Source organism: Odontesthes bonariensis, chromosome 15 (genome assembly GCF_027942865.1).
Source record: "Odontesthes bonariensis isolate fOdoBon6 chromosome 15, fOdoBon6.hap1, whole genome shotgun sequence".
Classification (NCBI taxonomy): Eukaryota; Metazoa; Chordata; class Actinopteri; order Atheriniformes; family Atherinopsidae; genus Odontesthes; species Odontesthes bonariensis.
In genome coordinates this window covers 16402856-16416806 of record NC_134520.1, presented here as the reverse complement: position 1 = coordinate 16416806, position 13951 = coordinate 16402856, and the positions used below count along the sequence as shown (strand labels likewise).

Genomic DNA, 13951 nt, shown 5'->3' with positions numbered 1-13951 from the left:
TGGTTAAGTTGAGAAATGCTCCCCGGGCGCTGTGATTGGCTGCCCACCGCTCCAGTGAATGGCATCTGTCTCCATGAGTGTGATTGTGTGCATGTGTGTTCAACAGGTGCCAACCTGGATGGGTCAAATGCGGAGGAGTAATTTTGTGTTAACATTCGCGTGTACATGACAATAAAGTAATCTTCATCTTAAATGTCGTTTGATCAGTCAAAAATGACCACGTTAGGTCGTGTTAAATTATGCTCACTGTATGTATTTCTGAGAGAACACCCTACACACTATCTGTCTGAAAACCCATTGTTTCTTCTGTACCTTTAATGCCCCTCCCCTCCCAAAAGGGCCATTCAGCAGTCATCGGTCAGCTGATTGGTTAAAAAAATGGAGGGGTGCTAGCAGCTGTTGATTCTTTTTTGAGCCAGCCAAACTAATCACTAGGTAGGCATTAATGTCTCACATGGTGGTGTGGACATGAGAGGAGGACTGACCTGTAATTTCCCATTGTTCAGTGTCCTCTGGGAAGGGAATTATTCCCTTTTGTATGCTCTTTTGTGACACTGAAGGAAGGGACAGAACCCCCAAATGGATGATATGTGCTTTGTTTATACTTTTAAAAAAAGCCAGACACAATTTACTATTGGAGGTGTTTTTACTATTAATGTGATCAGTGTGGGTTGGCTGCATCATAGTTATCAGTGACAAACAGGCCCCCACCCCAATCCCGATGGATAAGCTCTCTTCAAGATCAAATAAGTTTGTTAACTTTGTTCCCTGTGTGTAACACGCGTAAATTAATCTTCATCATTTGCTGTATTGACAAGAGATGAGTAGATAATTTTCGGTCTACAAGTACCTAAATGAAGTAACATAAAGTCCTCAATAATAATCAAAAAAGCACTGTGCCCCAATAAGATGTTAAACTGAGGAAGCAAACACACCGATACCAACAGGTAAATCAGATGGCTTTAGATTATGAGAAAAGGAGTTATTAAACCAGTCTGTTGAGCCACAGCATCACGGGGGGGCCGGGGTCGACATTCCATGAGAGACTGGAGGCCTGTTCTGTGTTAAGTGTGCAGGTCGCACACCTAAGCAGAAGCGTAATTTGTGCAAACTTGCCTCATTTGCCCAACATTATAGCCTATCATAATTTCATCTGGGATGTTGTGGCCAGATTTATTTTACTGAATAACTGATTATAAATGTCTGATTATTACTTATTTCCACTGTACTGAATATATGTACAGATTATATAGTTTTTCTCTTATTTTTTTAAGCAGGTGGATTGGCTCCTTCTTGTTTTACATATCGTACAAATGGAAAAAAATACCTGGAAAGCAAGTAGAGCCATGACCTTCAAACCTCAGTCTAAGGCAGAGAAAAGGCTCAGATTTGACCGTTTCACTAAGACTTCCTCATGCTGCTCTGCTGGATTTGTCCACCCACTACAACACTAACTTCGCAAGTTGAAGTGGGATACAACCCCGAGCTGCGTTTCCACAAAAAAACAAAAACAAAAAAACAGCTCAGGAATGGAAAGAATGCGAGGGGGGAGGTGGGTTTGCACAACAACGCAACAGCTCAAATGAGCACAGTCCAGTGCTCTATTGTGTTTATTGGTTTAGTAAAATCATGACAGCTTGTTAAGTGATATCCTCATCACTGAATGTATACATACAACACAATTAGTCAAAGTGCATCTCTACAAAACTATACACTGATGTACCGCAGTAAAACACTGCTATATAATAAATGTAAGCGATAGCTTCCTATTCCTTTAATCAAATAGCTCTAAACTTTCTTAAAGTGGTGGTATAAAATGAAATAGGAGTTTTAAACAGTTCAGCTTACAATAAATTTATACTGATGTTAGTCATACTGGCACCACTATTAAAAACTTGGCTGTCATAACTGAAACTGAGATTGTATTTAAAAACTATTCACCAAGATATGACACATTCATCTCAAAATTAAAATTGCACATCAAGTTTTCCTTAATATATTGGGTCTTATGAAATGTAAGAGGTTTAAAATCTAATAGCCGCCTCAGAATTGTTGTGCGCTTTCTTCAGACCTATTAATCTATCTGCAAACGAGGAACAAGGAGGGGGGGGTTCTCATAACTACAAATCCATAACCCTTTGTAATCTCAGGGTGGCACGGTTACATTCAACTACGACTTTTTTGGAGCACAGCACCTCCACAGTAGTGTTGAAACAGGAAGAAGACAGTGAGAGGATGCGACTCCTTCCTCCTCAAGCTAATCTCATTCTTGTCAGGAGATTGTTGTGTCAAGATGCAGAGGGTGGCAGAGCAGCCAGACTGTCCTTGTTGGCCTCCAGGAATCGGCTGCAGGCGGAAAAAGTGCTGTAGAAGCTCGAGGAGAGGCCAGCGATGTCTGTGGAGAGGTAGGGAAGGACCCCTGGGGTGGCCTGGTTGTAGTAGGTGAACTATAATAACAATAATAATAATACATTTAATTTAAAAGCGCCTTTCAGGACACTGTACAATACAAACAGAGACAAGAAGACACAATAAAACAACAAATAAAACATGGAAGAACGTAATCACAGGGGGATGTTTTCTTGAACGGCTGAGTTTTGAGTCTTGATTTAAACGGAGGGAAAGAGTCAATATTGCAAATGTCTGGCACGAGGGAATTCCAGAAGTTGGGGAGCAGAGTGGCTGAATGAAACAAAAGCCCAGCATACATTTTCTTGCTTTCAAGTTGCACTTGTGGAACACTGTGAAACATGCAGTGCAGCTGCAACAAGCTCGCTTGCCCCTTCTCATGTAGCCGACCTTAGTGACCGCACTGGACTCCTCCCAGATAGTGAAGCCGGCGCAGAGCACCTCTCCTCTGGTGTAGTCCTCTGTGGGCGGGTGAGTGGGTAAAGTCACAGAACGCAGGGCAATCAGATATGGGTCCCTGGGACGGACAAGAGACGAAATCATCGTGAAGCTTTGTGAAAATGAAAAGCCCGTTTACAGAGAAGTTGGGATGCTTGTGTGCTGGGGGGAGGAAACAATGATTTGAAAATGATAAGAACCCCGCATTTAAATGAAAATGGCTCCTAAATGTTGAAACTCTACTTTGCTTTTAAACAAGTTGATGCCTACTCACACTTTTTAGGAATACATTTTACAGATCCCTCAGTAGACCTTTTAGGCCATTTAAAAAAAACAAAACAAAACAGTCCCGTTCAAGCCAATTATAATCCTAAAGCAATAAATTAAAATGGGACTAATCCAAACTCGTGCCTCTGGCTGCAAAGAAACACAGATTTTGGCATAAAAGTAAATAACTCTGATGCTCACTTGATTTGCTGCCTGTCTCAGATTCCATCACCACTCTCCATCTACGTTCAATATATATAATCTAGGTGAAAACAACTTCGCTTGTTGAAATAATTCATCTTGAGAAAAGCAATTTTTTTTAGGTTTTAGAAAACAAAACAGGAAAAATTGCCCGTAAACACAAATGTGTTCCCCCCCCCCATTCCACTCTTTTCTTTTTCATACACATATCAAGGAATACCTGTAAATAACTGTAATATTAATACGAATGCTGGAAAATTCTACAGACAAATTCCATACTCTTCAAAGCTGTTTAGGAACCCTGGACGCTAACAACACTTAGAAAAGTAGTGATTTTGTATTTTTGAAGGCGAATTGATTTCCTATTCTTGCTGCATGGGAAATTTCAGCTGTTCAACAATTTGAAGCCTCCTTTCTTGTGTTTTTGGCTCATAATGTGCCAAATGTTTACAGCTGGTGAACAGGTTTTGGCTGCAGAATTAAACATGAACATCAAATAACAACTAGGATAAAAAATAAAAAAATTAAGCAGATATCATACATGAAATACAGGGTATAATAGATTTTGGATGGGCAGAATGGATTCTGTGTTTATCTACACTGGAAATAAAATGTAAAAGGTTAAAGCAAAGAAAGTTGCAAAGGTACAAAATATGAAACGCCATTTTACAACACCTGGGATCGCATGGCTTCCTTCTAGATGCCAGTAAGATAAAGTCCTTCCCTTTGCCCCCTTTGCTGACAGAGGGTGTGACTACACGATAAATGGTGTCATCTTCATCCACCTGGTTGATCACCTCACACTCCCTGCAGTTGAGACAGAATATCAGGCAGGTGGAAAGTGCATATATGAGGCTATAGATTTTCAGTGGTTGAGCACACGCTGCTGACACAAGTCAACAGTCAAGTTAAGACAAAGAGTTACTGTTTAGTTTGGAATATTAGGCGCAGATAAACGGTGACAGCCTCACACACTTTACCCTTCTGGTCCCGCTGTCGGTTGCAGTCGTGCGGCACGGAGAAATGCAAACTCGTAAAATGCACCAAATCCCAGGATGCCAAAAGCTAAATATGTCTACTTTACTGACTCATAATGCCGGTCCCATTCTTTTCTCCTTCTCAGGTCTGACAGCAGGTGGAACGACTGCTCTGCTGGGACGCTGACAAACATCTCCACCTTGATACACAGCGTGTGGTTTTCCTCAAGCGTGTACAGCCTGACCTACGAACGCAACAGGAGTCTGTAAACAGGATTTGTCCCAGGTATCAAACACGTACATATCAGGTGTGAGGTGAGTTCTAAAAGCGGCCACTATAACTGGTGGGTGCATCATGGGAGAGTGTAAACTCATCTACTCAAATGGAAAATATGTCCCACATTTTGAGCACCCCCACTGTGGCTGCACATGTTTCCAAACAGAAAAAAAAAAAAAAAACACCACATCAGAATGCATGTTGGAAAACTCAACAGCTGTAACTATTCAACAAGCCGTGTCCTGGACGGTATTGTAAACAACGCTGACCTTATTTTTCTCTGAAGTTAATACCCAGTTGTTTCTGGTATCTGTTAGTTTCAGCGCCGATACGTTGTTGTAACTCAGGTACATCTGAAAAAAAATGTAAAAAAACGAAAGGGTTGTCTGAACTCGTGAGCTTGAACTCGATATCTGAGCAGCTTTTAGCACTTCGTCTAGTACCTGGTTACTTGGATCCCACGGCACAGACAGGGGGACTTCAGTTTGCTTGCAGGAGATGATATATTTCCTGTGAACATGAAAGACAATAATGATACTCTTAAGGCACAAAACTAAGACCATCAACCTAACCGGTGTGAACAGTTTCACTGAAGCAGAAGAATAAAGATTTGACTGGAGGCGGGGAGTTTAACAGCTGAACAATGAGCTGATTATTCTCGACACAGTCAGCACCAAAGTCTGCTCAGCTGTGATGTGCTGCCCTGCCAAGTCATTCGCTGCTGCAAACTACTGTAAACAATGGAATCTATCACATGATGCCAAAAGAACAACGGAACGATGGCGCCGTTTCAGCGGTCGCGTACGTGACTTACACGACCTTATGTTGGCTGACTCGATCTTTAGAATATTCACATAGTTTTTTCATCATATTCGTTTCCTTTGTTGTAGGTTTGTAATGTTTGTGAATATAATCCTGATGCTTTTTTACGCAGTAATTATATTCTATTCTAAATTCGAAGGAGGGAGATACAAATTAATGTGCCTGTTCAGGAATTCGCAGAATTTCACTAATCTTTTCAGTCAGAAAAGCAGATTCTGAGAACTGGAGAACGATACAAGATCTTAAGAGCTGTGAATCAAGCAGTGGAAAGCACAGCACCTAATGTTGCCTGACCCACACACACTGTTAAATCAAACTAAGGACAAAATGATGCCATCTTTTCAAATGGTCTCTATATAAAAAATAGTAAACCAATCCTTCCACGCAATTTATATGAAACAGCTGCAATTTTAAGCCATGGGCCTTGCCAAGTCTCAACAGGAGGGATGGTTAATATGATACAGAAGCATTTCTATGCATTTGGATTTAATTTTTTGCAGAGCATGTCTTATTTGTTGTAAGCACAACGCTCAGGGCAATGTAAGACCTAAACGTGGTCAGTTACCGCAAGCTCAACACCCATTTCAACATCTACATATGGACTTTATCGAATTGAACAAATACCAAAACTACAAGTATTGCCTTGTCCTGATATGCCCTTTTTCTAAATGGGTTGAAATAGTTTCGAGCAAACATAGGGACGCTTTGACAGTAGCTAAGGCACTCTGTAAGTCCATAGTACCTCAATATGCCATTCCTGAGAAACTGTATAGTGATAATGGTACTCACTTTGTCAATGAGGTTGTGTCCAGGATGGCACAGCATTTGGGAATGACATTAAAAAAAATACCACCCACAAAGTGCTGGGCTGGTGGAAAGAACAAATGGGACAATCAAACTAAGGCTCAGGAAAACAATGGAGCAAACGGGGAAAGCATGGCCAGACTGTTTAGACCTAGTCAAGCTGTACATGCGAATCACACCCACAGGGAACGGTTTAACTCCATTTGAAATAGTCAAAGGCAGACCTTTTCTATTACCTGTGTTTGCAGCAGACGGAAATAAAGCAGTAGAAGAGACCACACTGGCAGAATGGATGTGCAAAATGTTGCAAGAGAAAGAAATTGTGAGTGCAAATGATCTGCCGAATGCTGTTATTTCTCCACAGGAACGACATGCCAAACCAGGAGATTGGGTCCTGATAAAAGTCATAAAGCGGAAGTGTTGGTCAAGTCCACACTGGGAAGGCCCGTTCCAGGTCCTGCTGTCGACTCCCACAGCAGTGAAAAATCGCTGAAAGGTCATCGTGGATACATCTCAGCCACTGCAAGACGGTAACACATTTCCCAGCTGACAACGAGTAGTGGTGGAAGTCTGGCTACAAAGGGCAGTGTGATACATAGCTCACACTAGGTCTCAAACCAGTGAAGAAAACAACTGATCCACACTCATTTAGAATGGCTGGAAAACTATGTCTGGTGGTTACAGGACTGTTTTTAGGTGTATCCCTAAGGCTGTGGACATGGTCAGGAGCAGGAGGGCTGCAGCAATCACGAGGATGGACATACCATACCAACCATGACTGGACTCCTGAGGACCCTAAACACCCAATAGACACTAACATGTGGTACTCTTATGCGCGAGTGTTAACTCGCACTTATAACAGAAGCAATTGTTATGCGTGTTCAGTTATGCCTCACTCAGCTCAACAAGCTTCATTGTATGGGAAACGAATGAACAAAACTCAAAGTAAATGCTTTGCGAGCTTTGCTGGAGTAGGCTATCAACGTTCAAACATTAAGGTCAATAATACTGATCCCTACAAAGTGGGATTACGTAAAGGCATATGTGACACCATGTTCTGGATAAATTACAAATACACCATCAAAGGGTAACTCAGACCACAGAAAGTGTTCATGAATTTGACAGGGAAACACGCCATGTGTTATTCTCAAGAAAAAGGTTCAGTTCCAGTTGGCCGCTTAAAAATGACCACAGATTGTACTGAGACAGCAGCTCATGGAGAAGGAGGACTCAGTGGCACCTCAAATGGTACTTATTTGGTGCAAGGTGGATGGTTGATGGTGGTTGTGTGGATGAGATGCATATCTGATGCTGCCAGCCAATTGGACGGGCGTGTGCGCTTTGCGGACAATGATTCTTCAGAACAGAATGGCTTTAGATCTTCTAACTGCAGCTTCTGGTGGCGTTTGTGTGATGATAAATACTACATGTTGTACCTACATTCGGGACGAAATCGGAACTAATGTACCCGTAGCTATGCAAGGCCTACGTAACCTTCAAAAGGCCATAGGTCAAGACAATAATGCTCAAGGTCTCCACTTGATGTCCTGGCTGACTTCAGGACCATGGTGGCACATCCTAATGCGAATTGCAATACCTATTCTCTGTGTCATGTTTCTGCTTTTCCTATTTACAATGTGCATTATTCCTTGTCTTAAATCAATGATTAACAATATGATGGCAGGGCTGTTTTCTAACTATGTCTTACTTGTCCAAGATGACCCGGAGTAGCTCAGCAAGGATACTACAGTCTAAATGACACCAATACTGAAAACACATTATGTGAATGGTACTAGGTTGATGTTGACTCGTGGTAACTAAAAATGAAAAACAGGAGAGAAATGTTGGAAAACTGTATATAGATTTTCATTTTGAGTAAACAAAAATACAATCTTGTGCACTGTGTGTTTTGTTGATCACTGGGGTTGTCTTGAGTGAACTGTGTTCCAGCTGGGTTAACTTTTAGACCCAACAGAAATAAACCACATTATAACCACAGTACAAAGGCTTAATCAAAAGAAACAAACGTAATCAACGGGAGATGCTAACCTATCGAGGCGAATCTTCTTTCGGGCAATAGCTTCTTGATAGCGTCTTCTTCCGTCCTGTAAAACAAGGGGAAACCTACTGTAATCCCAACCAAGAATACACTTTCTATGAACTCTGGTGTCAGTGCAGTCTAAGGCCTCTAAAAGACAGAAATACAACTAAGAAAACTTACAACAGGCTCAGGTCGTAGTCGTGGTAACGTGCATGGTTTCCTGTCACTGTCCAGAACCTCAAAGGTCATGAAAGCACTATTGATGTGGCGCAGAGGTTCTCTGCCCTGGTAGGCCTCAGCACAAACTCCCACCTCCATGCTAGAACACAACATGTGAGCAGGCATGCAGGTTCATAAGGAGACACACAAACACTATATATACAGTTTAGATATGTATGCACTGTAAATGTTATGGTGATGCATTTCTAACACGGATAAGATGAGATGAGCATTGTTAACGGAAATGTGTTTCATAACGCAGAGCCTCACCTGTGCTTGAAGGCATTGTTAACAATGGCTTTCAGCACCAGTCGGTCACCGATGTGGGACGGGGCACGAAAGTGGAACATGTCTATGATCCTCAGGGTTGGGTGAGCGTTACACAAGCGGCTAGATCAGAATATGGTAAAGAAATGGGGGAAAGCGACATTAAAGTAGGCGTTTTCAATCACTGGGATGACAATCAGGTGTCAGTGCCCTGTTTTGGCTATTTACAGGACAGGGATCTGTTAAAACTGGATCTTTACAGCACGTTTTTAGAAAGGTCTCACAGTAAGAACATTGGAGAACTTTGAGGGCCTCAGAAAAAGCCTCGCTGATGCTCACCAACCTGTAAAAAGATTACAAAACAACATCTGCACAGTGTTGACTTCACCAAAGGCACGCCACATTTAAGAAGTCTTACAGGAAAGAGAGTAACTTCTATCCAACCAAACACCTAACAGGCTTGGTAATGGCCAGTAGTAAAACATCTGTTTTTAGGACTCTTTTAGAAACCCGACTACGTTTTTGGTTAATATTCACACAGATGTATTGAAATTCTTGAAACAAACTAATGCGCCACTTCAACTATTGTTATCAAATTAAAAAAACCCAAAAACACTTTGTTTATCCCCTAGGGGAAATTGCATCAAGCTTTTAATTAGTATTTGAACAAAGTTAACCTTGCTGCAATGGTAGCCACATTCTCCATCCAGGCCATGATCTGGCCTCCAAAAGTGCTGACTTGATGGTTGGCGTGAGGTGGTAGCACTAGCTCCACACTCTGAACTCGTGTCCGCTCGGCCGGCACAGAGTCCTGGTACTCCTGGCATTCTCCTGATAAAAGAGCAACAACAAGGCGCTTTAATCAGTCTGGTTTCAAACTGCTCTGTGACCTGAAGCCTCACGCCTGTACCTAGCTGAGCTGTGCTGCTGCTCAGTAGGTCTGTGATAGTCTCAGCGTGGATGAGCCTCATCCTCCGCCGCTCTGCTGCCAGGCTGTACTCCATCTGCTCCATTTGCGTATGAGGAATCACCTGCTGCAGCTGTACCTGGGTACATATAGCAAGCTCTCATATAGATCTTATACCAGCTTTGGCCAAGTACCTCTGCGCTCACCCATCTTTTCTTCTCGCCACTTTACCTTCCCAGCTTCGGTTCGTCTGGCAACAAAAGTGGCAAAGGCGTGGCAAACGTTCCACTGCTTGCCGGTGTAAAGGTCCTCACAAGTCACCAATATGCCCACCTGAAATTTGAAGAAGCATCACCATTTTTTTAAGGAAATAATATGAACTTCAGACACGCTGAAAGCACAAGGAGACATCCACCAACCTCCATGCTGGACGTGAAGGCTCTGTTGACTTTTGCTATGATGTTGACGACCTTTCCTACCCTAAAGGAGACACACACACACACACACACACACACACACACACACACACACACACACACACCACACTTTACTATCAACATGGAGTGGTGATTGCACCAAACACAGCCTGAACCCTCTCAGCTAAGAGACACACTGTTCAGTCAACAGCAGTGACTGCAGAGACGTGCATGTCGATCTAGAAATCCTAAATAGAACAGGATCGAGCCTATGTTTCCATTTGATACTGATTTTTATTTATTTTTTTAAAAACAAACAGACTTTTTAGATTCATTTATCCTTAATGCTGTAATGAAATTCTTTTCCTCTCTTCTAATGGACTCGATACAATATGTTCTGTCTGCACAGGAAACACTCAGAGGAAGCTCCCTCCTGGCAGAGCAGCATTACTGTTAATACCTTACCCGATGGTGTGTTCAAAATGGATGTCATCCACCGACGCAGTGATACAGGAACAGCCTGCGTGTCTCTCAGCTGGCGAGAGGAGAGAGCACATATAAAAAAAAAAAATTTAAAAAAAAAATGGTTAGCTCGCTTCTGTTGAATAAATATGTGCAACTATGAAGATAAATGGAAAACATCTATCAGGCAAAAAGCTCCAGGTCCGGTTTATACCAGTCTATATAACAGCATCAGAAGTTATCACTCCCAAAGAGTCATCATCTTCTCTTCTTGTATTAAAAAAATAAAACACTTGAATATGAACTGCGCCTGAAACCTCTGACAGATGAGGGTGCCATCATCCATGCTGCCAGCGGCACCGAAGCACGTAGCTATGCTACGACAACACATTTCAATCTGAAATATCTAAGCCTTACGTCTGACTTTGCATACTGTGTGTTGCACTGTGAATATTTGAAGATTAAACCGTTTCAGTAGCACGCGTGAACATCTCGTGGATGGACTGTGAGACGGCAGCCTTTTTGTGTCTCTTGGTTGTTTAGGATTTCTTCTGTTTCCTTAAAAGTTATTCATTTGCATGCCGTTCATGGGTTTGCATCTCTCCCTAGTGTTGAGGGTTAAATAATACCTTTTATTGTGCATATTTATGCACTGTGCTAATACAGAGTTGATAGACTCCTTTCTGAAGGGAACAAGCATTGACCCAACGGCGTGAAGGTTTAAAAAAGGAAAGAGACCAAGTCGAGTGTTGAGAGAAACTGCCACATGCTTACAGGGGGAGTCAAAAATGCCCTTTTTCTGATCAGACTGCCTGGCAGAGAGAGGTCCACAGCGCTGTGGAACTGGAACCATTCAATATATTCTGAGCTAGGCTTGGAGTTTGTATATCTTCTCTCAGACAAACGAACATGACACTAGTAGTTCTGTGGTTTTGTGGTCGTCGCATGTCCTCTTGTAGCAATTTTTTAGCCTTTGGTTGTGACCACTTTGTTCCCATTTTCTGTCCTTCTATGCCTTGGGCTGCGTTACAGAGAGCTGCGAGTTCTCAATGTGTTTTTGTTCCGGGTTGTCTTGGACAGGAGAAGCTCTTCCCAAACGCCCAGTTTGTAAAAGTGAGAGGATTTCTCACTTTCTCAATTTCTCACGTTCGTTGATTTCTCCAGTGCATTCAACACCATCAGGCCGGCTCTACTGGGTGAGAAACTGACGGCGATGCAGGTGGATGCCCCCATAGTGTCCTGGATTGTGGATTACCTGACTGGCAGACCACAGTACGTGCGCCTGCAGCACTGTGGGTCAGACAAGGTGATCTGCAGCACCGGGGCCCCGCAGGGGACCGTCCTCTCTCCCTTCCTCTTCACCCTGTACACCACGGACTTCAGCTACTGCACAGAAAGCTGCCACCTTCAGAAGTTTTCTGATGACTCTGCAGTAGTTGGATGCATCAGTAATGGTGATGAGACGGAGTACAGGGGTGTGGTGGACAACTTTGCCACTTGGTGTGAGCAGAACCATCTGCAGCTCAACGTGGCAAAGACCAAGGAACTGGTGGTGGACTTGAGAAGGAGTAAGGCCCCAGTGACCCCTGTCTCCATCTGTGGGGTCAACGTGGACATGGTGGAGGACTACAAATACTTAGGGGTGCACTTGGACCATAAACTGGACTGGACAAAAAACACAAACGCCCTTTACAGGAAGGGCCAGAGCCGTCTCTATTTTCTGAGGCGGCTTAGGTCCTTCAACATCTGTCGGACAATGCTGCGGATGTTCTATGAGTCTGTGGTGGCCAGTGCCATCCTCTACGCTGTTGCATGCTGGGGCAGCAGACTGAAGGTGAAGGACGCCAACAGACTGAACAAACTCATCCGCAAAGCCAGCCACGTTGTCGGAGAGGAGCTGGACTCTCTGACAGCAGTGTCAGACGGAAGGATGCTGTCCAGGATCAAATCCATGCTGGACAATCCTGCACATCCTCTTCATAATGTGTTGGTCAGCCACAGAAGCACCTTCAGCCAGAGACTGATTGCACCACGCTGCACCACAGAGCGCCACAGGAAGTCATTCCTGCCTGTGGCCATCAAACTGTATAATTCCAGTCTCTGACATCACTTCACCATGTGCAATAACCCGGTCATAACAATAATAATTAGCTACTGAGTAGCATTGTAAATACTGTTTATTGTTTATTCTATTTTTGTACATATCGATATTTTTATTCTTATTTTATTTTATTCCCTATCTTATTCTTATTAATCTTTATTTTCCTGTAAATAAGAGCACTGCAACAAAAGAATTTCCCGCAAGGGATTAATAAAGTTATTCTGATTCTGATTCTGATTTCTGGTTACCAGACAAGCAGGCTGTGGAGTCCATCCACTTCAGCAGCTGTCCGACACTCAGCTCCTCGCGGTGATTGGCATGGCAGGGCATCACGATCTGACTCATCTGCACTTCGGTGGGGCTTCTGTACACTTCCCCGCTCTCCTGGATGAACAGGGGCTCCAGCGAAATGCCCGCGTCTGTCTCCTCTGCTGTCATGTCTCACAACTACAGGAAAACGCAGGGGGACAAAAAAAAAAAAAAAAGGGACACTTTCACTTGGGCCCACAAAATGAAAAGTTGTGATGATGAGACCCTTAATGGAAGTGTAAAAAGAGCAAGTGAGCTTTCATTTAATTTACAATCAAATCTGAGAACTACACACCCTTAGTCCAACACAAGACTTGAGATAAGCCTTTGATAATCTGCAGCTTGGCTTTTTTTCTAACGAATTGCTCAACATTTGTTTTTCCCTTCAACCAAACGTTCAGGATCTGAGGTAACCATTTATGCATTTACAAACTCATCGGAGCATTCAATTGACACGCAGAGTCACATATAGACCTTTTTATATGCGATTACAGGCTGCATGACCTTTTTCGTGTAGCTGCCACAAACTATTTTTAAGACATGCCGATAAATGGGGTATTCGTGGGATACAACCACAGGGGTCTCGTGCGGTCACCTGTCTCTCCAGTTTCCAACGACAGACGCTGCGCTTTGCGTTTGCATAGATTTTAGAGATAAACAACAAGAAAAAAAAACAAAGCACTTAACAGTCAAGTCACAGCCTGTCACGCACTGTGACAAGTCAAAACCAGCAAATACATTAACGTCGAAGTTTGACGAACAAACGACATAGAAGGGCTTACTCGGTTTCAAATTTACTGCAGAAGCTGAAGCTGAAGTCGGCGCAAAAGTCCTGTGAGGGGCCGAAAAGCGTCGGTTAGAGCACGTTCAAAACCGGCTCGGAAAGCCTGGAGCTCGCGACCCGAACAATGTCGACTTAGACGGTATTAATTCCCCCAAAACATGACAAACCGAGTGAGCGCAGACACAGCCGCTTTACTGAAGAGGTTTGTCCACTGGAGGGAGAAGCAGGCAGGGACACCACCTCCTGACCG

General features: G+C 43.1%; 1 protein-coding gene across 2 annotated transcripts; it reads right to left on the bottom strand.

Annotated features, from left to right (window-relative positions):
- Positions 1 to 1578: 1578 nt before the first annotated feature.
- Positions 1579 to 13922, bottom strand: acot11b (acyl-CoA thioesterase 11b). 2 transcript variants are annotated; one of them, XM_075485213.1, is made up of 16 exons: positions 13700 to 13922; positions 12857 to 13055; positions 10511 to 10580; positions 10049 to 10109; positions 9861 to 9962; positions 9633 to 9768; positions 9400 to 9553; positions 8726 to 8845; positions 8417 to 8555; positions 8245 to 8300; positions 5013 to 5079; positions 4839 to 4922; positions 4404 to 4537; positions 3991 to 4122; positions 2800 to 2926; positions 1579 to 2447 (listed from the first exon to the last, which is right to left on the bottom strand). In XM_075485213.1, exons 2-16 carry the CDS (start codon positions 13044 to 13046, stop codon positions 2289 to 2291), a joined length of 1731 nt encoding a protein of 576 aa, XP_075341328.1. In that variant the 5' UTR covers positions 13047 to 13055; positions 13700 to 13922; the 3' UTR covers positions 1579 to 2288. The 2 variants fall into 2 exon arrangements, with proteins under 2 accessions (XP_075341328.1, XP_075341329.1); XM_075485214.1 differs by having other exon boundaries at positions 9633 to 9762.
- Between the last annotated feature and the right edge of the window lie 29 nt (positions 13923 to 13951).

What these genes read in the sequence shown, in the direction of transcription:
- acot11b (XM_075485213.1), bottom strand. Translation starts at nt 13,046, where the DNA reads ATGACAGCAGAGGAGACAGACGCGGGCATTTCGCTGGAGCCCCTGTTC. An exon ending in GACTACGACCTGAGCCTGTT is followed by an intron (nt 8,301 to 8,416) that starts GTAAGTTTTCTT and finishes CTTGTTTTACAG; the next exon opens with GACGGAAGAAGACGCTATCA. An exon ending in TAACTTCAGAGAAAAATAAG is followed by an intron (nt 4,538 to 4,838) that starts GTCAGCGTTGTT and finishes TTGCGTTCGTAG; the next exon opens with GTCAGGCTGTACACGCTTGA.